The 27,608-nt window shown below is 36.7% G+C and overlaps 1 protein-coding gene across 10 annotated transcripts in view; it reads right to left on the bottom strand.

The window, feature by feature from the left end:
• Positions 1-27,608, bottom strand: part of ENOX1 (ecto-NOX disulfide-thiol exchanger 1) — a 663,627-nt gene that overhangs the window by 45,866 nt on the left and 590,153 nt on the right. For all 10 annotated transcript variants that reach the window (XM_031958417.1, XM_031958412.1, XM_031958413.1 and 7 more), the window contains 2 exons: positions 21,063-21,170; positions 14,909-14,965 (listed from right to left, as the gene is read on the bottom strand). In XM_031958417.1, the coding sequence (XP_031814277.1) occupies positions 14,909-14,965; positions 21,063-21,170 (165 nt within the window). The remainder of the gene's footprint in view (positions 1-14,908; positions 14,966-21,062; positions 21,171-27,608) is intronic.

The raw sequence follows: 27,608 nt of genomic DNA, 5'->3' as shown, positions 1-27,608 counted from the left end.
TCAAGTTAATGCAATTCAATTTAATAAACATATATTTAACACTTACTAAGGTTGACATGCTAGGGATACAAAGTCCCAAAAGAGAAATAATCTCTACCTTAAAGGAAACTTCTTAAACTCTGTCTCACCACACTCTGACCACTCAGATCTCAGAGCTTTGGTAACTTTTAAATTTCTTTCTTTCTTTTTTTGATGAGGCAATTGTAGTTAATTGACTTGCCTAGGATCACACAGCTAAGACGTATTAAGTGTCTGAAGCCAGATTTGAACTCAGGTCCTCCTGACTTAAGGGCTGAGCCACCTAGCTGCCTCGTAACTTTTAAATTTAATAAAGCACTTAGTATGTATTTAGTTCTTGTTAAGGTTTAATGATATACTAGTTGCTAGGAGTAAGAGAAGTTTGAGACACGGGAATTTTCTCGGGAAATCTACATTTTATATTGGATAGGGACAGGTCCAGATTGTATGTGCCATAAAAGCAGGGACTATGTTTGCATTTAAACTTTGTATCTCCCCAGAATGGTACCATGGTGGGAGCTCATGATTTACAGTCAAAGGACTGGTCTTCCAATCTCGCCTCTATGCACTTGTTACTGTTGTGATATTGAGCAAGTCACTGCAGTCCTTCTTCGGGGCTCAGTTTCTTCATCAATAAAATAAAGGGACTGATAGGTTACACAGTGGATATAACACTGGGCCTGGAGTCAGGAAGATCTGAGTTCACATATTAAGCAACTCCTAAGGCATTTAAACATTTAAACACACTACTTGTGAGACTCTGGGGAAGTCATTTAATTCTGTTTGCCTCTGTAAAAGTTTCCTTATGAGCTGGAAAAATAATGTCAAAATATTCTAGTATCTTTGCCAAGAAAACCCCAAAAAGAAGTCAAAGGAGTCAGACATGACTAAAAAAATGTCTAAAAAAGAACAATAAAATTAAAGGGGATGAAATAGCTCATAGGACTATAGACTTGGTAGAGTCTCAGAGGTCATTTAAATGCTCATCTTACAGATGAGGAACCTAAGGCCCACAGAGTCCGTAAGTGACCTGCTCACTCAAAGTCATGAGTCATAAAATAGCAGAATCATAATTTGAACCCAGAATTTTTTTCCTTTTTTTAAGATTTATTTTGTTCCTTTATTACTTTTTAAAATTTTTTCTCATGATACATGTATGCTAATTTTTAAAATATACATTTCTTTATGAGTCATATTAGGAGAGAAAAGTCAGAATAAAAGGGAAAAACCACAGGAGAGAAAAAGAAAAGTTAACATAGCTTGTGTTGATCTATATTCAATCTCCATAGCTGTTTTTCTGAATGCAGATGGCATTTTCTGTCTAAAATCTACTGGGCTTGCTTTGGATCACTGAACCATGAGAAGAACCAAGTCGTTTATAGTTGATCATCACACAATATTGCTATTACTATATATAATATACGCCTGGTTCTGCTTGTTTTGCTCAGCATCAGTTCATGTAAATCTTTCCAGGCCTTTCTATAATCAGCTCGTTCATCATTTTTTCCTTTTCCAATTTGCTACCACAAAAAGGGCTGATACAAACATTTTTGCACATGTGGGTCCTTTTCCCTACTTCATGATTTTCTTGGGATACAGATCCAATAATAGCACTTTATATGAACCCAGAATTTCTGATTGTAAATCCAATACTCTATTACACTAAACAGCCTCACTGCTTCTTATATTAAATGAGGAGGCAAGATTAAATCCTAGGTGTCAAACAGGCAGCCTATTGGCCATACTATAACTCAGTATGGCCCAAACTACTTTAAAATGTAATTTGGAACTATTCAACAAAACAAATAAAAATATCATAGGCCATAATAATATAAATATGTGGCTTTTAAATTGATTTTTAAAAATGCACAGACTGCAGGGATCCTTACATATGTTTTAGTGGCCACCATTTCTATTTGGGTTTTTGACACCATTAGACTAGATGAGGCTTAAGGTTATCCCTTGTCGTCCTAAGATGCCATCATTCCAGGGAACAACACTAAATGGTATTGAATTAAGCACTAAATTATAGCATATAATTCTAAGTGCCCTAAGATTTTAGAGCAGATAAAGAAATTCAGGCGGGATGCGAGACTTGGAGAAAACCAGAAGAGATATAGTAGGCAGTGAGGTACAGTGGGAGAAAAAAATTAGTTCTGGAGTCAGAAATCTGCATTGAGATTGACATTGAATTCTGCCTCTGAGGATTACCACCTTTATGATTTTAGGCAACCTATTTAACCTTTCTGTGCCTCACTTTTCTCATCTGTAAAATGGGGATAATAACAGAGGATCAAACGTGATAATAATTATAAAATGTTCAGCCCACTGCCTGGCACATTGTGTTTCCAACTGTTCAGTCATCTCTGACTTTTTCTTAACCCTGTGGACTATTCTGCCCATAGGGTTTTCTTGGCAAAGATATTGGAGTGGTTTACCATTTCCTCCTCCAGTGGATTAAGACAAACAGATGAGAAATGATAATGCAATGCACCTGCTAAGTAACTGAGGTCAGATTTAAACTCAGGTGTTCCTGACTCCAGGCCCAGCACTCTGTCAACTGAGCCACCTGGCTGCCTCCTACCCAAAGGTCTAGTGACTTGCCCAAGACCATTCAGCTAGCAAGCATCTAAGGCCATATTTAAACTTCAATCTTCCTGTCTTGAAGCCTAGAAATTTATCCACTGAGCCACATAGCTGCCTGGCAGGTCCTAAAGCATTAGTTATTATTAGTATGTTATTATTACTATTATTTAGATAGGTGGAAGGAAAATAAGTGGGTATTCAAGGCAAGAAGAATATGGTTTAAAAATTATTATCAGTGAATAATTCTATTATCACATGGGAATGAAAAATAACATAAGATGATTTTTTTTTTCCCATGCCTGATGTTGGATCAAACTGCTGGCTACCAGTCCAGCTCTCTTATCCCAAAGGGGCTCATTTAAAGCTTACACTATATGAAAGAGATTGCCTCTTCATTGCCAAATGTGCAAGAGCAGAAAAAGAAAAGTTAAATTCACATAATAGATGAGGAATTTGCACTCACAAACACTTCTCACATTTTAAGGTCTCCTTCCTGAAAGTTAGGAATATAAAGAAATTGCCTGTGCTAATTAGAATTTAAAAGTCTCATAAAAAAAAAAAAAAACCCAGCTCATTAGTATCCCCAGAGCTCTGTGGAAATGTTCCAAACAAAAATGTCCATCACTCACCCTCTATGATCTAATGGGAATACACACACACACACACACACACTCACACACTGATAGTGATGGGGAATATCATAATACTAAATCTCTCCTACAAGGGCAATTTCTAGGAGAAGGAAGGCTGAGGCTGATAGGATTTTCTTGAACAAATTAAATGAATAGAAATCTGCAAAACCATTAAGTGTTCTACGACTAGTAAGTTCACCGCTCTTCCACTCCACCCCCCCCCCAAAAAAAAAAAAAAAAAAAAAGCCCTTCCAGGATTCAGGGAATAATTGGCGTTACCTGGCAAGGGCTGGTTTCCTGTGCCTTCCAGTAACACTGTGGGTATTTACAAAACGGACTGATACCAGCTGAAATCAAAACACAGATTCCTGCGGCTCAGAGGGGCAGACTCTTGTGTGGCCAAGATGTTCAGGCTGCACGGGGATGTGGCGGCCGGCAGCCTGAGGTGGCCAAGAGCCCGTCGTTTTGCTGGTGGTTTTAACCTCATGGAAGAGGCAATTCCCAGCATCACTAAGCCAGAGATAGGGGCTCCTTTCTTAATTTCTTTCGGAAACAAGTCTCTGTTCTGATTTCACCTCATGCTCCAGTGGACTTAAAATCACTCCTAAGGCTTTGACTTGAGGTTAAAGAGACTCACTGAACTTATGAATAAATTCAGTATCCCTAGTTAAAGAGCTCTATTCAATGTTCCCCCAAAGTGAAGCATCCAGTCTCCTTTGAGGCAGCATTTTGATCAAGATGTCCAGGACAGTCCTAGTGATAAAAATACTCTACTTTTGCATTACTCAGTTAGTTTTAGGAATTCACTAAACTGGTTCAAGACAATATTGGTATAGAATACAAGTCTAATGAAATACTGAGCATGTGCTAAGGGAGTAGGAGGGAACAGACCATTTCAAGGCTATGTGAGAATGTCCCAGATATCCTTAATGTATATTAATGTGGGAAAGGAGAGAGGTACACATTCATCCCCATGCAAAGGTAAGATTAACTCTAGAAGGAAGTGGATCTGCTGGGGGTCAAAGAAGCTGAACATTCTGGCAGTACTGACAAATAGATATTTCAACTGGGCTATTGTAATTCCAAATACAGGATGGGATCAATAATGACTACTTTCATAATAATTGCAACTTTTCTCCCCTTCATAGCATTCTGTGTTTCAAAAGCAGGGAACGGTGTGAATTCCTAAGATGTTTCTTCTGAGCAAGAATTTTATGAAAGCAACACTGTAGGGGGAAGAAAGAAGGGCAGAAGAAAAGTTTATATAAGCACAGAATCCGGAATATAGAGGTCACTGAGTCCAATTACTACATTTTTCAGATGAAGAAAGGATATCCCAGAGAGATTAAATGATGTCCCAAATGACAGAGATTTCTAGAAATGGCCAATTCTGAATTCAAGCCTTTTTACCATCTCATAATGGATTTCTTATGCTCAGTCTTTAGGTTTTGAAGAAGATCCTTGGCTCTCACTGTCCTAGAAGAAAAATTGATACTCAAGTCCTAAAGAAAACAGAGATGATGTTCACTTCATCATCTACCAATCAAGGTGTTTTATCATCTATGTTTTAAATGTGAATGGAAACTAACTACTTTACCTTGAGGACTATTTTAACAAAAACACAGAAACAAACCACATCCTATGCACTATGGGGTATGAAAACTCCAACTGGCCTGCTGGATACTCAAGCAGAAGTCCTCGTGTGCCAGAATGGACAGCCCTTTCTTCCCTGTTCATTAAGTAACACAGATCAGGACGTGGTACACCATTTTATTTTTTGAGGCGCTAATGCATCTATCTCCTAATGAACCTTTGGGCATTTCATCTTTCAGTGGTGCTTTAGTCATCACTACATAACCAGTGATGGCTTCCCAGTGTGAGAAAGGAAGGGATGGATTAAGAGAAAGGAAGAACCGGAGAGGTAATATTTGGGACACTCCATTTCTTTTGGAGTAGTTTAAAAAATTTGTTGCCGTATCCAATCTGAGAGCTATCATACCTTTTCCATGTGGAAGTATTGTACAACCTACCAATATTAATCAATCTATTTGCAATGTGTCCCATGGGTGATGGGAACTGCCTGATTTGATTGCATAATCTATTTCAGGACAAGCTTTTCTATATTCACATGAATGAGTTTTAATGCTAATCAGGAAAACACCTTTAGCAAAGGTTTTAAGAGGGAATGGGCTGTGAGGAAGATCTGATTGTGACATCTGTCACCCACTAATCTCCAGGGTTGATTAGGTTGCATTGGCTATATAGAGAAGAGTGAAATTTATTCAAACTTCCTTTTCGCTTCTACTTCCATCTCCATCCAGTCAGTCAAACATAATCCAACATCTTCCCAGCCACCTCCCAATACAATAAAGTATTCCCTTGTGTTGGGGGAAGTAATTTGATCAGGCAGTAAATGAACTATACATGTAGGAAAAGAGAATGAATATTCCCTTTCCAAAAGGCTACAGAAAGAGATGATAAAAATCAAAGAGTTTGAAATCCTTATATAAGACTGGAGTCAATCACCGGTTTCCAATTCTACTGAGGAAGACTGGTCTCCATATATTTCGGGTCAGGAAAGTTCACACATCTGTACTCCCCCATCTCCTGTCTCCTTCCTTCAATTTATGTTAGTAGAATTTGTATTATGAAGACATCATTGTTAGAGAATTCAACACACTTGAAAATTCAGGAAGTTTAGTTGCTTCTTATGAGTATATGAGTGACAAAAAGGAAGGGAAGATGACCTAGAGAATTCTTGCTCCATTCCAAGTGTCATTTTAATAGGGTGGTCACAAGTCAAATCAGTTTATTTTTGGCTCATTGTCTCCCTTTCTGCCTTTCCCCCAATCCTTCCTAAAAGCCAGAGCAGATCGTTCTCCTTCCTCTTTCTTACTGGCACTCAGACAAAATTTCTGCTTCTGACATTCTCTCTGGAGGTGAATCTTTTTAAGTACACATGTGACAAAGTGCTCTCAATTGGTCTCCCTCTGTCTCCTTCCCCCCTTTCTCCTCTCTCTTTTCCTCCCTCCTTCTCTCTCTTTCCCTTCTGTTTCTGTCTCTTTCTCTCTTCTCTCATCCCATTCTCTCATTCTCTCACTCTCCATCATGTGAGGTCACACAGGCCACCATTTACTGGGCAGTTTGCCCAGGAATAAAACCTCTGTACTTTCTTTTTATACTTGTAAAACAGAACTGCCTGTGTCTCCTGACATGATTTATCTTAAAGAACTGAATCTCTGATATTCTCTTTTGTTGATTAAACTGAGCTTCATTTGGATATTGTAGATATATTTGATTCAATCACTTAAAATGACTTAATTAACCATTCAGAGATGGAATCCATTTTATTCTCTTAACTTTGCTAGTTCCCAAACTCATAAATTGGAAACTTAGCTAATTTCATTGGGAAGCCGGGGCACTAAACAGAAATGACTTGTTTCCATTAACGTAGATCTGGGTAGACAGCAGACTATGACATGGCTCTCTAAACCATAAATACTTCATTTGAAGATCCTATGTTACAATTTTTAAGACTTTTATTCCTACATGGAACTCTGAAACATGTTCTTCTAGAATCCCTAGAGAGTATGCATCATTTTGCTTTCCAAAAGTACTCAGGAATGGCTATTATCTTATTATTGTTTCCTCTTAAATGTTCCCCAATTCTTAACTTGGCGGCATTTTTTGAGAAGACCCAGAATCATGATTTCATTGATGCATGGGAAGCGTACATAAATATAGAAATTCCCCACACTGATATAGGTCAGCTATTCATCTGTGACTTTTAATCTTATAGAATTGCCTGGGATCTTCAGGAGTTACTGACTTGCTCATGGTCACATAGCTATATGTGTCAAAATCAGAACTTTGAACACCATCTTCATCTATTAAGGATCTTGCTGACTATAGTCAAATGGTATTATATCATGATGATGATGATGACTAGGTATTTACTTTAATTATTGCTGCTTCATTATTTATCCTTATTTATCTTTTGGGAACTAGGCTTTAATTGTTTCTGAAAACAGAAACTAGATTTCTTTCCATTTTACCAACTCAGGACTTTTACTGACAAGTATTCATACATGGATATAGAAACATGTTGCATGGTCTAAATTATTAGCACATATAAGAATGTTCTCCAGACTGTTCAGGAGAATTGAGCTATAATCTTCAAAATGGATAAATACCCTTTAGATCTGTTTTGATTTCAGTGAATAATACAGTCATAGAATTCTTCTGCCTAGAGCTAACGTTCTCATTTCTCTTGGCTATACTCTTCCTATCTAGTTCAGAACAACAAGGTATTTTAGTCTCCGAACAAAACCTGACAAAATTATCAAATGTGAATTAATCCTGTTACCTGTATTCTACAGGTATTTACATGTATCTACATTTACATTTACATGCCTCTACGATTTGTAATTTCAACAATCTCTGTATTTTTTTTCCAATCACAAATACTTTTGAAATTTAGTAGCTGGCCTCTTGGAAGATATGGTGACTAAAGAATTCATCATTCTGTGGCTACTGTAGCGATGAAAGGAAGGGAACAAATACTTATTAAGCTCCTACGACTTGCCAAGGGCTGTGCTAATGCTTTACAAATATCTCATTTGATCTTCACAAATCTGGGAGCTAGATGATATTATCCCCATTTCACAGTGAAGGGATTGGACAGGATCACACAGCCAGTGAATGACTGAGGTAAGTAAACAAACTCGGATTTTTCTGACTCCTGGCACAGCCTTAGAAAGCCTGGGTGAAACCCTCATTATGGCAATTAAATTCTGGACATTAGGGGAGGTAGATGCACCAGAGTTCCCAGTACCCAAGCCTGCCAGTCAGAACAAACCCACAAGGTCCAATTTCCCACCAGCTTCTTGTTTGCTAATGGAATACTCTCTAAGGCTCCCCTTCTTATTCATGAAAAGCCGAGGTTAAGCAAAGTGAGCCGGAAGCCAGTTTCTTTGTCCGATTCTCCCCCAGAGTCTGGGAGGGTCCAGAACTGGATTCCTAGGTTTGTGGAAGAACCCCAATTATCATCAGCGCTGCCAAGGGCAGGGGGTGGGATTCCTCTGTGGGTTTGCTCAGACGGATGGTGGGTTTCTTGGCAGGCAGTGGAGGATGTGGTTAGCTCATGATGAAGGATTAAACAAGCCTGGGAGAAGGCAGCAAAATCAGAGGGAAATGCAGAATCAGCAGGACAAGATGGGGATGATGATTCATGTCAGCAGGTGGTGGGAGTGAGGCATTAATGTAAGAGTGGAGGAGAGAGGGCAGAGTCCTTCAAGGGAAAGGAAAGGCTTGTCCCATGTGAAGCCCACATGGAGACGCAAGAGAGACAGACCACCGACTCATTACCCGCCATGGTCCCTCAGGCTGGTGGGGAAGCTCAGGCTTTGGAGTTAGAAAGACCAGTCAGACACATGGTTTTATAGATGAGGAAACAAGGACCTGGAGGTGAAGTAGTTTCCCCAACGCCACCCAGGTTCTGAAGAGAAAAGGGCTCCCACCCATGTCCTCCATCTCTTGTGCTCTAACTCAATCTTTATCGGTTTCCCACCAGAGCAAGGGCCTGAGAGGATAACATACATGGCAGGTTAGTTTTTTATGAAGTAAGGGCAAGGGACAATGTCTAATGAGATTGATCACTCAACAGATATTAGCAAAGTTTCTCCTTTTCCCCCCCAAAGAACTCAGCATGAAGCCTTTCCCAATCTCTATACAAATGTTAGTGCCCTCCCTTTCAAATACTTAATGACATTTTATCATATATATTCATCTATATTTTACATATATTTATCATATATAGTCATCTATATTTACATATATTTATCATATATATTCATCTATATTTTATCATATATTCATCTATATTTTATCATATATTCATCTATATTTTACATATATTTATCATATACATTCATCTATATTTTATCATATTCATCTCTATTTTACATATATTCATCTCTATTTTACATATATTTTATCATATATATTCATCTATATGATATATATTTTATCATATATATTCATCCATATTTTACAAATATTGTTACATATATTTATATATACTCTTGCCTCCCTTATTAGAATGAAGCTCCATTTTGGATAGGGATTATTTTTTTTTGCCTGTCCAGTACCTGACTCGGAGAAAAGACTTAGTAAATATTTGTTAGTTCTCTGATTTAGAGAGAACAGGATTAGGACCATGGGCAAGAAAGGGGAATGCCAGTGCAAGCATGAAGTAAGGCAGGAGAGCGCATGAAGATACATGAAAAAGGTTGATATATTTATGAAAGAAGAGTTGTTTTGGTCAAAATATTTTAAAACAGGTTTTTAGTCTACTGATCTGTCAAAGTATCTTGCTTCATATTATTAATAGAGATCTAAGACAAAATCTTCACATGGGGGGAAAAAACTTTATTTCAGGTTTTTTCCTCCAAATATTCTTTCATAAGGAATTCTAGCTGCTGGGTTTTACCAAAGACCAGACACACTGTGGGGTGGTAATGTTGCAGGGGTAGATGCTTGCTGATCTCATTCTTTCCTTTAGTAGGAGAGCCAGTAGAGGAGAAGTGAATATTATCTATTGAAGGGTCTCATAGGTCCTTAATATTACAAATCTAAAGCTGAAACAGCCCTAAAACATGTCTAATGGTCTAAATCAGGGGTCCTCAAACTTTTTAAATAGGGGGCCAGTTCACTGTCCCTCAGACTGTTGGAGGGCCGGACTATAGTAAAAACAAAAACTTTGTTTTGTGGGCCTTTAAATAAAGAAACTTCATAGCCCTGGATGAGGGGGATAATCGTCCTCAGCTGCTGCATCTGGCCCGTGGGCCATAGTTTGAGGACCCCTATTATATGTGGTGTTAGCACAAGTAAGAATATTATTCCAGACTCTTTAGGGAAATTGAGTTATAATCTTCAAAATGGATAAATACCCTTTGGATCTGTTCTGGTTTCAATGAGTAATTTAGTCATAGAATTATTTTGCCTAGAGCTGAATTTCTCATTTCCCTTGGCTATATTCTACCAATCTGGTTTGGAACAACAAGATATTTTAGTTGTCCGAACAAAACTTTACATACATCTTTGAATTTTAGTTTTAAAAAATCTGGATTTTTTTCTATTTCTCTAGCTCACAAACCTCTTTGCAATTTAATAGCCAGTCTCTTGAAAGTTATGGTGACTGAAGAATTCATCACTATTCCTTCTATTCCAACCCTCTGCTTTTATAGCTAAGGAAAGATCCAGGATGGTTAAGGGATTTGTTGAAAAGTCACAAAGGCACTAAGTATTAGTGGAAGAATTTGAATCTATATCTTCTGACTTTAGACTGAGTTTATGATCTCTTGTCCTGTATGTTAAATGAAAGAGTTACATAAGAACAAGTCATTTGGGCTTTTCTTAGTCTTTGATGGCGGGACGCCATTTACTTTTGGGTTTCTTCTTTTACACATCTTTATCCCATCTGCATATATTCAAGATGGAAAAACCACATTTTAAAATTGGGAAGGATATCTTCACATATGTTGAAATGCCTATAAAGGTACCACACTAACATGTGTAAACATGATTGTTCAGGCGCTTCCTTTTATTATCAGAAATCATTTCTGTCAATCTGACATCAGCACAGTATCATTTCTCCATCGTGCAAGGACGTGGGGAGTGTTTTTATTAAGATAGAAAAGGCTCTTGCTGAATTGAGAATCAGAAAAATCTGGGTTCTAGTTCTGGATCTGAGATTCAATACTTATGTGACCTTCTGTAAATCACAGTTTAACTCACATTTTCTTAATTCTAAAAATAAGCTGGAATAGAAAATTCCAAGTTTTCTTTTAAATCTCTCTAGGAATCAGCTTTTTCAACTTTCAAATGAAGACATTAGTCTCTATGAATTCCCTTCCAGATCTTAAAGCCTCTGAACCCACTTTTGTGGGTGACCCTGACTGAGTTTTTAAGTTACAACCAATTCATTATCAGAGCTAAATTCTTCAGCTTTCCAAAGATTTGAAAAACTGATAACTGAAAGCCCAATGTGTGTCATACCAGGATGGGGCTGGAATTTAGACTGGAGAAAAATCATACTGAGGACCTGAGACAAGACTAATTTTAAGTTCAAGGTGAATTAAAAAACATTATTTGTCCCATATGAGATTAATATTCAAAATTCCATAGGCAAATAAAATGTTTGGTTTCAGCAATTTGGGCCTTGACCAAGATCAGGGCCTGATGGCATTATTTCATTGTCCTAACAGTCATAAAATTTATGCTTTCCTTTAGAAAAAGCTGATTCTGGCTGAACTGGCAAAAGATTTTAATATATCAAAACAGGAAATAGGGAAAGGATGTAGTTTAATTAAATTGTTATATTTATTTAAATTAAATGACACTTCAGACGAAAGTGGATTTTATGTCAAAACACCCAGGTCTAAACCCTGATTTTGTCATTTACTGGCTGTGTGACACTGGGTAAATCATCGCAAGACCATGGGACTCACTATATCTATTCAATTGCATTGGATTTTTCAATTGCTAACACTGATGTTGTAATATCAAGATGTTTATAAACCAGAATACCAGTTAGGATCTGAATCTAGTTCTATGTTAAATATGGTAAATAAAGAAAATAATAAGAAAGAAAGAAAAAAATTTAAAAATGGCTATAAGGCAACAATATAATGGAATCAAGAATGTTTCCAGGTGTAAGTATGCTGGAATCTGGGAGCTGCTTGGCCCTCAGAAACAAGCTAGGAAATTGCAAGGATGGAAATGTCTTACAGAAGATACCCATCAGAATTACTGATGAAATCCTTCAGGTGCACACCTGACATGTGAGTGCCAGGGCAATTTTGGGAAGCCAAAACAGAATGCCAGAATCTATCACAGTAAGTGTTTGTGGATAGTAACCAAAAAAGCCAATGTGATCTATCCTAAGAATGATCTGCTCTGGCAGAACAGGTTCACTGTGCACCAACTTCTGATGTGAATGACAGAACAAAAATCTATTTGTCTCAATCAGTAATATTTTAAATACAGGCTTTTAGCTTAATGGCCTGTTAAAGGACCTTGCTTCAAATTGTCAATACAGATCTATGACAAAATCTTCAGAAAGTACAAAAACTTTACTGCAAACTTTTCCCCCCAAATATTCCTTCATAAGACCTTTTATTAGAACTACTAGCAAGTAGCAAAAGTGACTAACTTTTTAATTTTCCTTACCTAATATGAGCTTCTTGGGTAAGGAACAAAATACAGAAATAGAGATATGAGAGGAGATAGAAGATTGAGTTCAAATCTGTCCTCAGACTCTTACTAGCTGTGTGACCTTGGCCAAGTCACTTAACCCTCAGTTTTCTCATCTGTAAAATGAGCTGAAGAAGGAAAAGGCAAACTACTTTAGTGTCTTTGCCAAGAAAATCACAAATACGATCATGAAGACTGAAAAACCAAAAAACAACTGAACAACATCAGTAATTGCAACTAAATTTTGACAGGTAGGCTATCTAGTTTCCTCATTTACAAAGAAGGAGCTGGACTAGATCAAATCTAAAGGTTTTTTTTTTTTTAGGTCAAACATTTATGAAGACAATTAAGAGTGAGAAAGAATCTTAGAAGATAATCCAATTCAGTTTTAGCTCTAAAGAGATGATAGATAAGTCTTGCTGAAGACCATATAGTTTATAAGTAGCAGAAATGAGGTTACTATACTAGACCAGTTCACAATATAAAGCTTTGTCCTAAAATATCTTCTCCATAAACTATTATGTTGTAATAGAGGAACAATGAATTGAGAGACTTTGGTTCAATTTCAGATGCTATCTCTTAACTGCTTCTCTAGGTCTCAATTTTCTTCTTTGAAAATAAGGGGTTAATTAAATGATTGCTTATATGTCTCTCACTCCCTTTCTCCTCTTCTTCCAAGCCTGGACTGAGGTATTCTTTTAATATCACTATTGTAAATTAAAACAAAATAAACAAGCTAATAAACAAAGAAAACCAACAACTAAAAATAAGACTGTAAAAGAATATCTAATTTTTCTGAATTATTTCAAGTATCTAATCTGAAATGAACTGAAATTCAAGGTACTGAAAAACCTCATGGGAATGTTTATTGAATAAATGTCAGTGATTTCTGAAAGCTCTTGGAAAATGGAAGTGGTACTCTAAGCCTGGGAACAGGTGACTGTTGTCCTGATTTTCCAAAATGGAAAGAAGGCAGACTGAAACAAATAAGGCAGTGATTTTGACTTTAGCTTGAGGTAAAATTCTGGGTATATCAAAGGGATGGTTTGTGAACAATTAGAAAGGGAAAGTGTGATCATTTATAGTCAGCACTGGTTTCATTAAGAACATGTAATGTCAAACTAATTTTTTGACTTTTGAAGGTTCCTAGGATATTAATCAGAAGAAGAGTGCTTTTGATTATCTATGTTTTGACAAAGTATTTTATAAAGTCTTTTCTTCTCATGCCATCTATCCTTGTGGGCAAGAGGGGAATGATATGGGCTAAATGACAGTCCAGACCCAAATTGTTCTAAATCAATGTCAGTTTAGAAGCAGATCTCTAGTGAGATCTCCAAAGTTCTGTCTTTGGCCCTATGTTGTTCAACATTTTTGACAATGACTTGGATAAAAGCTTAGATGAGTGCTTATTAAATTGCAAATGATGCAAAGTGGAGAGGGAGATGTGCTACAGATGTTGGGATCTATGTTGTAAATAATTAAATAGGTTATACACAAGATGGAATATCCTTCCTACTTGGTCCAAGCTTGCTCAGAAATTCTATGTTCTGGTTCTGTGACAGATAAACAAAAGCACTCGGTAACTAATTTTTGAAGAAAAGAATAGTATTAGCAGATAGACTCATGTGAACGGAAAAAAATCACAAAATCACAAAATAAATAAGTATAGGTTTGTATTCTATGAACAAGAGAATGAATTGAATGCAAACATCTTGAAAACGGGAATATTTTACTTTTGTTTTTATAGACCTAGTATCTAGCAGATATTAAGTGTTTAATAAACACATGTTGATTAATTAAGTGATGGTTATATATTCAACACCATAAGGACGTTGAGAATAGATATCTTACCTTTAGAAAAGTACAAACACCAGTCCAGGGTTTTGTACGATGGACCTCTTAGGCAGTCTGGTGAAAGCTTCTCAGAATAATGCATTGTACATGCATTACAAAGGAAATATACTGAAATATACTTATCAAAATTTAAAAAATGATCTCTTGGGTTCCTTTTTTAAGAACACCAGCCCTTAGAGAAATCTATGATATAATAAATTAGGCATAATGGTCTAAAGATCATGACAACATACATAATACAAGATATTCTATGACATTACAATGTTCCATCTCCCACCAGTCTTCTTGGAACTGCTGTTTATAGATATAAAATTAAAACTCTGTCTCTTTGCAGTTTGAATATGTGGGGCTCCAGGTTGGTTAGAAGCATTTTTCAATCCAACATTTAGGCATCTAAGCTAAAAGCATGAATATTCTTCTACCAACCTAAGAGTTAGGCAATCTCAGAAAGTCACTGATGGACAGAAATTGCATCTCTTTTTATATGATCCATAAAGTATCCCATGCAAATGGCACTCAGGCAATCTCAAATGACAAGTGGTAAACAAACTTGTGGTACCTACATTTGCATCCTCGTGGCTGTGGCCATTGGTCTCGGCTAATTCCTTGGCACTTTTCAACTGCAAAGTGTAAGGAGAAAGGACAACAAATAAACAAGCAAACTCATTACTTGAGAGGATGCTACACTGACGGTTAACTCTGATTTATCTGAGGTTGCATTTTATAAGGCTTCCAATGAGAAAAGCAGATGGGCTGCATAATCCTAATGAGCCTTTCTGAAACCAGTTTGAAACCAACATGTTCTGAAGGTTGATTAGTTGTTTTATACACACACACACACACACACACACACACACAAGTCCTGGACATTATTGTTTTTAATAATAACATTAGTAAGTAGTTTCAAAGGCATAAAGTAGAAAAAATTAGCTCTCAAGAATAATAAATGATTTCATTTATTATTCTTATTGCTATTAATTTAAACTCTGCAGTGTTTGCAAGTTGCCACTAGCTCAATGGTGTTGTACTAATCATTATTTTTGAATGATATATTTATTTTGGGTTATTTAAAATACCCCTGTTACTGTTCAGGCCCTCCTTGAGACTATTTCAATACACAGAATTGCTTCCTGGGGTAGAGCAGGAGGAGATCTTATGTTTCTTTATTGGGAGGAAGAACTGGGAAGATCTGGTCACTGATGCATTTAGAGAAAAGCTATTTTTTAGATGAGATTTTTAACAGTGAACATTTGGAAACGCCAGTCTTCCTCCTAGAAGGCTCACAAATAATCAGTTATCAAGAATTTCTGGAAACCCTTTAATTGGCATTTCACCCTAGCCTGACTAAAAGCAGATATTTGGGTGGAGGGAACAAGGGAGGGGGTAGACCATCCTTCCAACTGTCTGCCTACATTTCCTTCTGCTTTATACGGGTCTGTCATCTTTTATGCCCAATATAAAAGCTTCATGGTGGGAGATAAATGCTCAAAGCGCGGATAGGGAAAAAAAAAGAAAATGACAAGACTTGTATACATATCACCACTGCGTAAGATTTAAAACATCTGCTGTTTCTGGTTATTTATGTATTTTAACTACTCTAGTTTTCTTAAAGCAGATCCATAGTGATAGCCTGAAAGTCCCACTGACTTGCCTCTGAGCAAGAGAAAGCTTTCAAGGAACAGGAAGGGGTCTAGGGGCAGCTGGTTCCCAGACCAAAAAGCTTGCCTAGTTTGCTTGAATGTCATATCCATAACCGAGCCACCTAGGTGCCCCTTCTTCATGAGTTCAAATGCAGCCTCAGGTAATAGTTGCGTGACCCTGCATAAGTCACCTAACCCTATTTACCTTGGCTTCCTCATCTATAAAATGAGCTTGGGCAGGAAATGGCAAACCTGGGAGTGGTTTGAGTATCTCTGCCAAGAAAACCCCAAATGGGGTCATGAAGAGTTGGACATGATTAAAAATGGCAGAACAACAAAATCCACCAATAAGAACACAAAGAAAGTTATTCCAATAGCATGTCCAAAATCTAACAGTCTCTCACCTTTACAAATTCAACAGCATGTAGGGGGAAAACTGGAAGAGAATCTTTAGTTTCCTTTACAGTTCAACTCAAGGACCTTCTTTTATAGGAACCTTTTCCGATTCCCTTAAATGCTAATGCTCGCCCTGTTCTAATTACACCTTAATTTATTTACACATTTATTACACATTACTTACTCTAAGAGTGTGTGTGTACATACATACATATATTATTACATATACATATTCTTTCTCCCAATAAATTCTTTAAAGTCATTTTTCTTGTATCACTAGGATCTAGTTCATGACATAGATATAGCTATGGATATAGATATTCATTCATTTATATAAAATATTTTCATTTCCAATGCAAATTAACACCTTTTCTTCAACCTAAGAATCTTAGAGAGTTGCCAGAGATACTGGAAAGTTATTTGCCTCAATTTTGCCTCAATTCATAAGCCAGGATATGTCAGAAGCAAGATTGAAAACCTAATCTTCTCCTGAACTTATGAAGTGCCTACTATGTACCTTATTTGTACATAGTAGGCACTTAATAAACCAATGCTGATTTCTTCAGTATGGAGGAACTCTATCTTTGTCAAACTCTATACTAAAATCCCTAAGATAAGGTAAGCCCCAGTGCAGTATCTGAACCTGGATGTTGCTAACTTCAAAGACTTAGAACCCTTGATTATATATAAAGAGAGATTCTAACTATGTTGCTCTAGAAGTCTATGACTGTGAATGTGTCGAACCCTGCCCCTTTCCCGTATTCCACAATCCCTTTGCCTTTCTCTAGTCTGTTCTATTTCACCTTTTCATTCATCCACCCAACTTCTTTTTAATATTTGTCTCTTTCCCTGATCCCTTCAAAGGCAAATCATCGACCCTACCCAAAATTGAGTAATATATAGAACCTTAGCCCTCATTTCCCTTTGCCTGGCACCTTTCTGCTTGCTTGCTCATAGTTTCCAGAAAGAAAAGGCTTCTTCGTATCCTCATCCTCACCTGCCTTTGAAGGGCGGACCCTGATCTAAAGACCCCTGTCTTAGAACAGATAAGATGCCTGCCTCAGGCTAGCTGTGTGTGTGTGTGTGTGTGTGTGTGTGTGTGTGTGTGTGTGTATTTGTGAGAGTGGAGAAGGAAAAATAAGAAATAATTTGAGTGATGGGGAGCTACTATCATTATTAAAATAGACAGAGGGAAATAAGACAAGGAGTCAAAGTGTAAGCAACCATAATAGCTTGATAGAAAAATTGAATTAAGAGCAAATTCTCCATGGAGGCCAGTGCTTGGGTCAGAACCTGCTGCTGACCCAGTCTTTTCAGTCACTCTCCAACTCATGACCACAGGCTTAAATAGAAAAATCAATAAAATATACCAAAATTCAGTACGGTCTATAAAGTCCTTGAGGACAAGCATCATATCTTTTTCATGAAAGATCATTCCCTTCATTGATATTATCTAAAATCTTTCCTTGAGTATGTATTATCTACAAAAGCAAGATGAAGGGACTGCAGAAAGAACAGTGAGGCAGGCAATGAAAAAGTATTATTGATGGTAATGACAGTATCCAATACTCATTCATCAGGCCTTTAGGAAGCTATTTATGAACTCCATTAAAGACTATACAGAATTCATTTGCATATTCATCTCTAGTTCATATTTTCTCCTGCCCATATTTGATGAGGAAATATCCTCTTTTTTTTTCTTTCCACATAAATACCCTTGAGAGGCTATTGTGGAACAAGTTTGAGCAGGCACTTTAGCCCCCAGATTTCCAGTCTGCAATTCGAGGGAATAATAGTATTGTACTCTCAAGTGCCATGGCTGTGGAAACTCTGTAATGGCAGTGTCTAGGATTGACAGGTCCTTAGAATGTTTTACTTCTCAAAACCTCAGTTTCTTCATATGTAATATGAGTAGATGGTCTGCCTTAAATTTTATAAGTAAAGATGTCAATGATGGGAATTGGGGTTTGGACCTGAAGGGGTATGGCCAGAACCTCAAAGTAGCCTGTAGACTAGGACTTTGTGTGCCTATGTGAACTATCACAATTGACCACTCTACAGATTAGATTTATGCTTTCTTGATGTCTTTTGCTTGAAAATTATTACCCTAGATTTGATGAATGGAATAATTCTTGAACTGTTTTTTTTTAAATAATTCTTTATCACTGATAAAGATATCAATCTTATTTGGTATGGAATCTCAAATGTGTTATAAAGGGAACAAACAAGTTGTGTGAGATCATTCAGAATTTTTTCCCATGGATTAAGAAGCAATCTTCTGACTTCTAATTCCATGTTATAATCTGGAACATTCATGTCAATAAACCTATTTTATCAGAGGCTTGACCTTTGGAGGGGATTCTAAGATTAGGATAAGGAATCATTAAACTAAGGGATATTGAGAAGGATTTTTCAGAAGCTTACCTATCCTATTGGATGACTAAATATATTTTTTTGAACATTTACAGCAAGATTTTTTTTTTTTGAAGAACTGATTCCAACAATCTCCAACATAAGGATATTCTTCTAATCTAAACCATTCATGGAGGGACCAAAGCCAATTTCTCTTTGTTCTATTCTTCTAACAAATGGAAAACAGCTGGCCCTCAGTCTCATCTACATAATGAACAACCTCTCATGTACTTGAAGACCATTATCTACTTGTCCTCTGCCTTCTTCCTTCTAGCTATAATATCCTTTACATATGTATGCATGTGTATAAGTAATTTCTGTGAACTTTCTCCATAAAGACGTTATTTTCAATCACTATAATTATTTTTACAGTCCCAATCCAAACTCTGCATTTACTATCTAGGGGTACCCAGGGCATCATGCCCAAGGTATAATTTTTCTATATCTTCTTCTTTCTTTGTTCTATTTAGTATATCCCAGAATTTAGTAGTATTCCCTGGGCTATTTCAAAATTCAGAATCTAACTTAATGCTTGAAATTGAAACTTTCTGATCAAAATGAAGAAGTTGTATGACCTTTATCACCAGGAGGAAAATAAAGGTTCTTATTATTATTAGAGTAAAGAAATTTTGTAGCTGTAAACAAAAATGGAATAGTTAAAGGGAACAAAACATAGCATGAAACACAAAGTAGGTGTTTAATGTTTTCCAGATGGTTTTACTGATCATCTTTTTTTGTACAATGCAAAAGATGAGGCTAAGACTTTCAGGTATGGTTTCTAGGTCTGTTTTATATTTTGATAGCTTGGGGTAAATGGGATTCATTTAATTTTTCAGTTCACTCTAATTCATTCTCTCATATACATCCATGCAACCATAATAAGATAAACAAGGCTTTTGTTTTAGTAAGTAACTCTCTTTCCCAGAAGTTTCCAATGGTTTGAAATAATGTTCTCAAAAATCTCCTTGAAAATTCAGAAGCACATATCAGATTACTTGCTGTCTTGGGGACAAGGGAAGTAAAGGAAGGAAGGAGAAACATTTGGAATGCAGAGTCTTACAAAAATGAATGTTGATAACTATCTTCACATGTAGTTGGAAAAATAAAATATAACTGAAAATTAAAAAAAAAGAAAATTCAGAAGCACTTAATTCAAGAAAATGGTGACTACAAAATTAATTTCATTGAATCAAAGCCATTCTTTAAAAATATCTATGAAATCACTAGGCTGAGGTCTGGCTGGAAATACTTTCTCTCTATGAAATATTATGATATTTCAAACATACATATACATATATATTATATGTACAATGTTTGTGTGCTGTCTCTTCCCTCATTGTATTGTGAATTCTTTTAGGGCAGGGATTAGCTTTTCTTTGTATCCCTAGTGCTTGACAGACACATAGTAGGTATTTAACAAATACTTGTTGATTTTATTCCTTAGAATCAATAATTACAGTGAAAAAATAATAATAACCTTAAATTTGATAAGACCCAAAAGGTTGGGCTTTCTCTCTGAAATTTCTTTTAATCTAATCAGGATCTATTAGGTCTGTGATAGGGAACAAAGATCAGTGCTGAAAATACATTTCAAGAGCTTTCCCTGCCTTCCAACAGTTAAGTGCCCTCCTTCTCCAATACTGGAGATGGAGGGTTCAGGTTTCCCTGAGCTGCTGAGTGATCCATCTTCCCTTGCTGTAAGACAATACTTTCAAATCCACTTATCAATGTCAGGCCACACTTTAGTATCAAAGAAAGCTCGAATGGAATGATCAGATTTACTGACTTTATAGAAGAGGTTTGCTTCTCACTGTAGTTAGATAAGTCCCCTGATACCCAGGTGATTTTTTTTTTAAAGTCACCATGAATCAATCTTTTGTATACATGTGTCTGCAGAAAGACTGTAGTCTATGCTAACCTCATTTTCCTCACAATTAGACTTAAAAGGAAATAATTGTCTATTTTGAAATCTGTTTGCTTTCCCAATATTTTTTAAACTTTATCACAATTCATTTGTCTTCTGGGAGAGAACCTTCACACATCACTGGTGTGCGTTGCCTTTTGAGGTATTGAACTGAGGACAAAGGCAGCAGGCCCTGGGATTGCAAATTCCCCCCAGCTAAGACAGGAGGGGGTTGACAAGGTATAGGCAAATTATGCTGTAGATTAACTTCTGCCGATATTTGTACAAATGAAGCACAAGGGAGACACACAAATGTGTCTGAATTGACAGATAAATTAGAGTAGTCCCATTCATTTAGTAGTTTACCTGCTCCTGTAGAACTTTCAATAACGCTTGTGTGTGACTTTGTTCTTCCTTTGCCTGCTCCAGTTCAGACTTTTTGTTTTTCAGCTCTTCTTGGATAGTCAATAATTGCTGTGAATATAAAAGGACATTTGTGATTAGGGAGTTCAGAGGCCATGGATTTTTCAAATAGTCACAACATCAATTTAATCATTAGAGAATGATTCTCTATTTTTTGTATAATTTCCCCTCTACTGCAGGGCTCTAGGAGGGCTACATTTCTTAATACAAGGCTAAGTTATTGGTTATATTAAAGCACCAAACTCTGGGGTACTGTATCTTCCATGGAGGAATTGTCATATCCTTTTGAACAAATTTTTATTTGTAGAAACACAATCTGTGGTTTTAAAAAACCAAGGCAAATCCTAGCAGTCATAAATAATTTTAAAAGCACAGATCTTTAATTTAATTAGTCACTGGCCTAAAGACATTCCATTCTCCGTAAAATTATATTATATGAAGCTACCATACCAAGTGGCTGGAAATGGTAAAAGATCCTTCTTCCAACTCTGTTTTGATGGTGATGTCTTATATTAGATCAGCAGGACTGAAGTCCAACAGCAATCAATAGATCAGCCAAGAAAACTGCTGATCCAAGTCATCAAAACACTAAGCTTTGACCCATGTGGCTATTTTTAAGCAGGAACGTTCAAAGTATTTCTGGGACTGAGGATGTTTGTAAACTCTGGACTTCTTCTCACCCTCTGAACCGTGATTCATGTACAGGCAGGCTAACTTCAGCTGCCTGCAGCCCAGGAGTGACCAGCTCTGTTTCACTGGAGATCCTTTCACTAGAACCTCAGAGAGATATTGGAACCCAGTTCCTTGGCCCCCCAAATCAGTCTCCTTCCCACTACACTGACTTCCACTCTGCATGAACTTTAAAATAAAATTTCTTGGAAAACAATGAGTTCTTTTGAAAACAATGGATGAGAGGTTCAAAAAGGACAAATTCTATTTCTTTTGTGATTATCCATCATCAACCCTGTATTGATAATCACATGAAAACATTCAAGCATCCCCCCCCCCCCCAAACCCTGACTCAGTTAATTAGCTGTTTTAAGAGTTAAGGAGGCTTCTTCAGTGCCTCATCAAGTCTGGCTGCACAGTCACATGCTGATCATGGATACTGAATTCTTGATGCTGAAAAATTCAACTGAAGGGATTCAAAGGAATTTTCAATAACTTATCAGATTAGAAAAAAAAGTCATCCAGAAGAAATGCCATGTGTCGTGTGTATGTGACTTTTTGAACACCCAGTTTGTTTCTGGTTAGACATTTATGGCCCGAGTAACAAAAATTTCATTTCTTTATGTGTAAGTAGCTTTAAGAATTTCTTTCTCCAATTTACCATTTTACCACTTACCATATCTTAATCACCGATTTGGTGATGTCTCCATCGGTTCATATGTTCATATGGCAATTTATATGACAACCCATTAAAGGACAGAATCTAGAAAGTTTAGTCTGATATTGAAACAGCTATCTAGGAATAATAAATGGCTAACCAATGGGGCAAGATACAAATCCTTTCTTTTTTTTCATGTTTTTCAGAAACATTCTGAAGGAGTTTGACTTGGCAAACACAAGGTAAGTTTCAGTTCATGTGAAACCTATCCCTGTCCAAAAATTAACTAAATAAAGTGTGAAAAAACTGTATCTTCAAGTTTGGTATCCTTGAATCCAATGTCTAATTCACAATAGCTTCCAACAAATGGAAAATTTATCAAGAAAGGGAATTTCTTACATAATCTTATTCACAGTGTTTAGCACAAGGTCAGACACAAAGTCAGCTCTCAAAAATACTTATTGATTGACTGAATTCATAAAAATTTGATGGCCTGATTACTGTCTAGATGATTTATTGTTTTTTTTATAAATTCCTTCTGTCCTTGTTAATGCACAAATACAAGAAGGATAAGTAATTGAATACAGCAGGAATCTGATTGCCACAGCATGGAGAATTTCTTCTAACCCTGACTAAGTCTAAGGGAGTTGTCTAAAGATTACAGAGAAAATAAGTGATTTATGCAGGATTACAAAGCTAGTATGAATGTTATTTGTACCTAGGTCTTTCTGACTATAAACCCAGAACTCTATTAACTCTGCCAGATTGCCCCCATAAGGAATGGCTGAGTAAATTATGAATATTATTGTCCTATAAGAACATTTCAGCAGGATGATTTTAGAGAAGCTTGGAGAGACATGAACTGATGCTAAGTAAGGTGAGTAGAACCAAGAGAACATTGTACACAGCAACAAGAAGTGATGACCAACTGTGATGGGCTTGGCTTTTTTCAATAATGAGGTGATTCAGACCAATTCCAATAAATCTGTGATGCAGAGAGCCATTTGTATCCAGAGAGAGGACTCTGAGAACTGAGGGTGGATCACAATATAGCATTTTCACTTTTTTTGTTGTTTGTTTGCTTTTTTCCTTTCTCATTTCCCCCCTTTTAATATGATTTTTTCTTGTGTAGTATGGTAAATGTGGAAATATATATAGAGAGAAGAATTGCACATTTAACATTATTGGATTGGTTGCTGTCTAAGGGAGGGGGAAGGAGGAAAGGAAAAAGATAAACTTAGAAGACAAGATTTTGCAAGGGTGAATGCTGAAAACTATCCTTGCATGTATTTTGAAAATAAAAAAGCTATTATTAAAAAAAAAAAAACAGATTCCCCCCACAATACAATGTGGGTTCAAAACCCATCAAAAATATTTACTGGAATGATGTAAGGCAAATAGAGGGGATTGGGCTAGATGGCCTCTGAGAGACTTTCTAACTCTATTTGTGACCCCATAACCAGTGGTCAGCTTTAGGAAGTTGATGACCTTTAACTTTAGGACCTTAGTCACCAGACTCAGTTGCTTTTATTGAAAATGGCTTCTGAGTTATGTATGCATATATAGGGTATGTCTAAATCAGCACAGGCTTTCAACAGGATGAAGTTTTCAAATACCAGCCTGGAGTATCTGTGAACACACACCAGGTCCAGTACAATTTGTTTTCGGATCCTGGATCCTCTCACCCATCATCCTACCAGTGAACATCCTGGTCATGAAGCTGGCCAGTGATGACTTAGGAATTTAGAAGGGTTTCATTCTCAAGGATCTCTCTGGTAAATTCCCTCAAGGGTTACCTAAATAATGGTTCATAATTACCCAGCAAAGCAAGATTTACAAAGCGTTTTCCCATGAGATGATCCTGTGAGGTGGATAATGCAAAAATCACCATCGTTTTATGGATCAGAACAAAGACTCAGAGAGCCCCATGGCCAATATGGCCCTTACTATTACATCATGTTTAATATCCTTTATCCAGATTTATTAATTCAATGCTGTCATTGCCTGGATGGTGGCTCAAGGAGGGGTGGGATGACCTCAGTGTTGTTACAATGATGTCAGTGCTAGAAAGCATATTTATGGCCAATTCTCCAAAATGGTAAAGATTGTAAGGTCTATTTGCAGGTCAAATGAATGAAGGGACCCTAGGGAATTGCATAGTGGATACTACTTCCATGAGCTGCATTTACTGGAACTGTACATACATGGGTGTAAATCTTGGGCTTTCCTATTACTCTGGAGAATTAATTCAAAGTCTAGAAAGGAAAGTAAAAAGGCCATGCAGGAGCCACATAGAGTATGGCCGCTATTATTTCTGTATATGAGTACGCTTGAATACTATTAAAGGAATATGGCTATTGCCATTTAAATTTTTTTTGGTTCACTTGTATTAAAATGAAGAAGTTGCTATTTTCTTTTTTAACCAAGAGGAAAGTATTTCTGAACAAAGTCATGAAAATACATTCGGTAAGTTAGTGTTTTGTCATCTCTTTCCTGTTCCCTACTCACAAAAGGAGCAATACTATTAATGATTTAAAAAATAGCTACCATCTGGAGTGTCTCTGTATTCAATATCATTAATGGCTGCTAATTTATTTCTAAAGCAAAAGCTCATGAATCTAGTATTTGCCTATTCCAAATAGGGCTTGAGTCAAGCAGCTGCAATTTTCCCTTCATCTGGATGACCTGGGAAACGAGTGGGATAATCTAAACCTGGTTAATTGAAAGTCAGTGTCTTTGTTTCCTTGCATTTGAAATATATAAAGCTTTATAGTTTGTGGATTGTTGCTTTTTTTTTTTTTTTTCAGGGGGAAGTGGGGTTGAATTGTCAGGTATTAGAGTGCTCCAGATGACAAAAGTTCATGGTCAGTGAGAGCAATGAGGACTTAGTTCGGATGACTGCCTTGCTATATTGGCTGACTGCGATGTGATTTCAATTTAACATTTGAGAATACAGGCTTAAACAGATGCAGCATTACATTTTGGGTGGTTTCAAATGAGTGGGTACCAATTAGACAATTATCCATATGTCAATCAAGATATAAATGCTCTGGTGGTCAATAAACAGGTAAATAAAATAGTAGACCTGACACAGCGTGATTTTTCCAGGCCATAGACTTAATGGGAGCATTCCGTAATGTTCTTTGGGGAGACAGAGTCAGATGGGTAATGGGCCTTTTTCTTTTATGAATGCAAAATGCATTGCATGTGCTATTTGAAAGCCTAGTACAATGTGGCTCTTTTTTTTTTTCCTTTCAGATTTCCAGATGGGAAAAGTATAGACACACATAAAGGTTAAATAAGTCAGCCCAGATCACCCTCCCAGGAAGTGACCTTCTCCCACCACCAGCCAAATTTCCTGATTCTGCTTTTAGTCGGTGCCCTAGCAAGCGAACTGTCCTGTCAGTCTGAAATGGAAATCAGGGCACGCCAAGCTCAAGGTCCTCGGAGCAACATCATCTACCTGGGTATTCATCATTTTCAATGACTAGCCAGGCTGCTCGAAGGCAGCTTTTCATGTCTACACTGCAAGCCGTGTGGGCGATTTCACTTTCCTGGGAGAATGACAACCCCTTCATTTTCCTTTTTTCCTTTAATTTCATATTTCCATTCTAAACACTGTATTATGGGGTGAGGTTTTTATCTATCCAACAGATTAAAGAGGGTTACATTTCATGAAGGTTACAACCAGCAATGCAAATTCTCACTCTGTGAAATAAGTCACAAGGAAATATGCCCATGGAGGTGAGGGACTCAAGTCCCCTGGCAGGATTGGGGGAGAGGGGATTTCCTTTTTGCTCCCTCCCTTCTTCACTTGAGCAACTACTCTGTACATAGCAATGAGCTACCCAAAGGGGTCTAAGAGAGAATCCTTTCTCTTAAGAAGATTAAAACTGAGTTGAGGTATTAACTCTTCCTGACTCCTATATTACTTATTATTGTTATTCCATCAAAGCACTTGATCATATTCTAAGAGCTTTACAAAGTCACTTCAATTACCAGAGATTTTGGATTTGGGGAACAACAGGTGCTTGGCTAATTGAAAGTCACTGTCTTAGTCTCCTTGCATTTGAAATATATAAAGCTTTATAGTTTGTGGGGGGGGGGGTTGTTTTTTTTTTCAGGGGGAAGTGGGGTTGAATTGTCAGGAGTGCTCCAGATGATAAAAGTTCAATTTTTAGAATTGGCTACAAACAAATCTGTTACATCAGTGGTTCTCAAACTTTTGTTTTCAGTATCTTTATCCTATTAAAAATTATTGAGGATCTCTCCAAAGCCTTTTTGTTTTTTTGGGTTATATTTATAGACATTTACCATATTGGAAATAAAAACTATTTTTGAATTTGAAGACCTTCTAAAAGGGTTTCAGAGAACCCCAGGATTCTCTAGACCATACTTTGAGAACCACTGGGTTACATGATACAACAATAGAATATAATACCTACAGGCAATTATTCAGCAAAGTAGTCATAGTTGGGGGGGGGGGGTTGCAGTCAGGAGGACCTGGGTTCAAAGCTGGTCTTAAACACAATTAGCTGTGTGACCTTGAGACTTTAAGTTGTCCTGACTCAGTTTCTTCAAAAGTAAAATAGAGATAATAATAGAATCTACTTCCTAGGGTAATTGTGAAGATTAAATGAAATATTTGTAAAGTGTTTAGCACAAGGCTTAACATATAATGTCTAGTATAAATGACTCAGGCATTTAATAAATGCTTATTCTTTTCCTAAACACATTTTATCCTAAATTGTTTCATTTACTCAAAGAGAATTTGTTAATTATTTCCAGGTACTTTACTAGGCATTGAGATACAAAGACAAAACTTGCCCTCAAGGAGCTTATATTCTTTTGAAAATAAGAAAATACTATTCACATATAACCAAATACAAAAATATATTCAAAATAAATGCAAAAAGATAGAAAGTTAGGTAATGGCCCTAAGAACTCTGGGGATCATGAAAGGACTTGTGATGGGGATCAACAATTTTAGACTACAAATTACATTGTAAAGCAGAAGTCATCAAAATCGTTCAGTGCCAGCAAGAAAAGTAGATCACTGAAACAGACTAGACAAGGGAGGATCAAAAATAATGGACTCATTAAATCTATGTTTGATGATTCAGAAAACATAAAATATCTAGGAAAGAATTTATTTGAGCTGG

Source organism: Sarcophilus harrisii, chromosome 3 (genome assembly GCF_902635505.1).
Source record: "Sarcophilus harrisii chromosome 3, mSarHar1.11, whole genome shotgun sequence".
Lineage (NCBI taxonomy): Eukaryota > Metazoa > Chordata > Mammalia > Dasyuromorphia > Dasyuridae > Sarcophilus > Sarcophilus harrisii.
The sequence above is the reverse complement of the archived record's forward strand: the minus strand, read 5'-3'. Positions and strand labels throughout refer to the sequence as shown.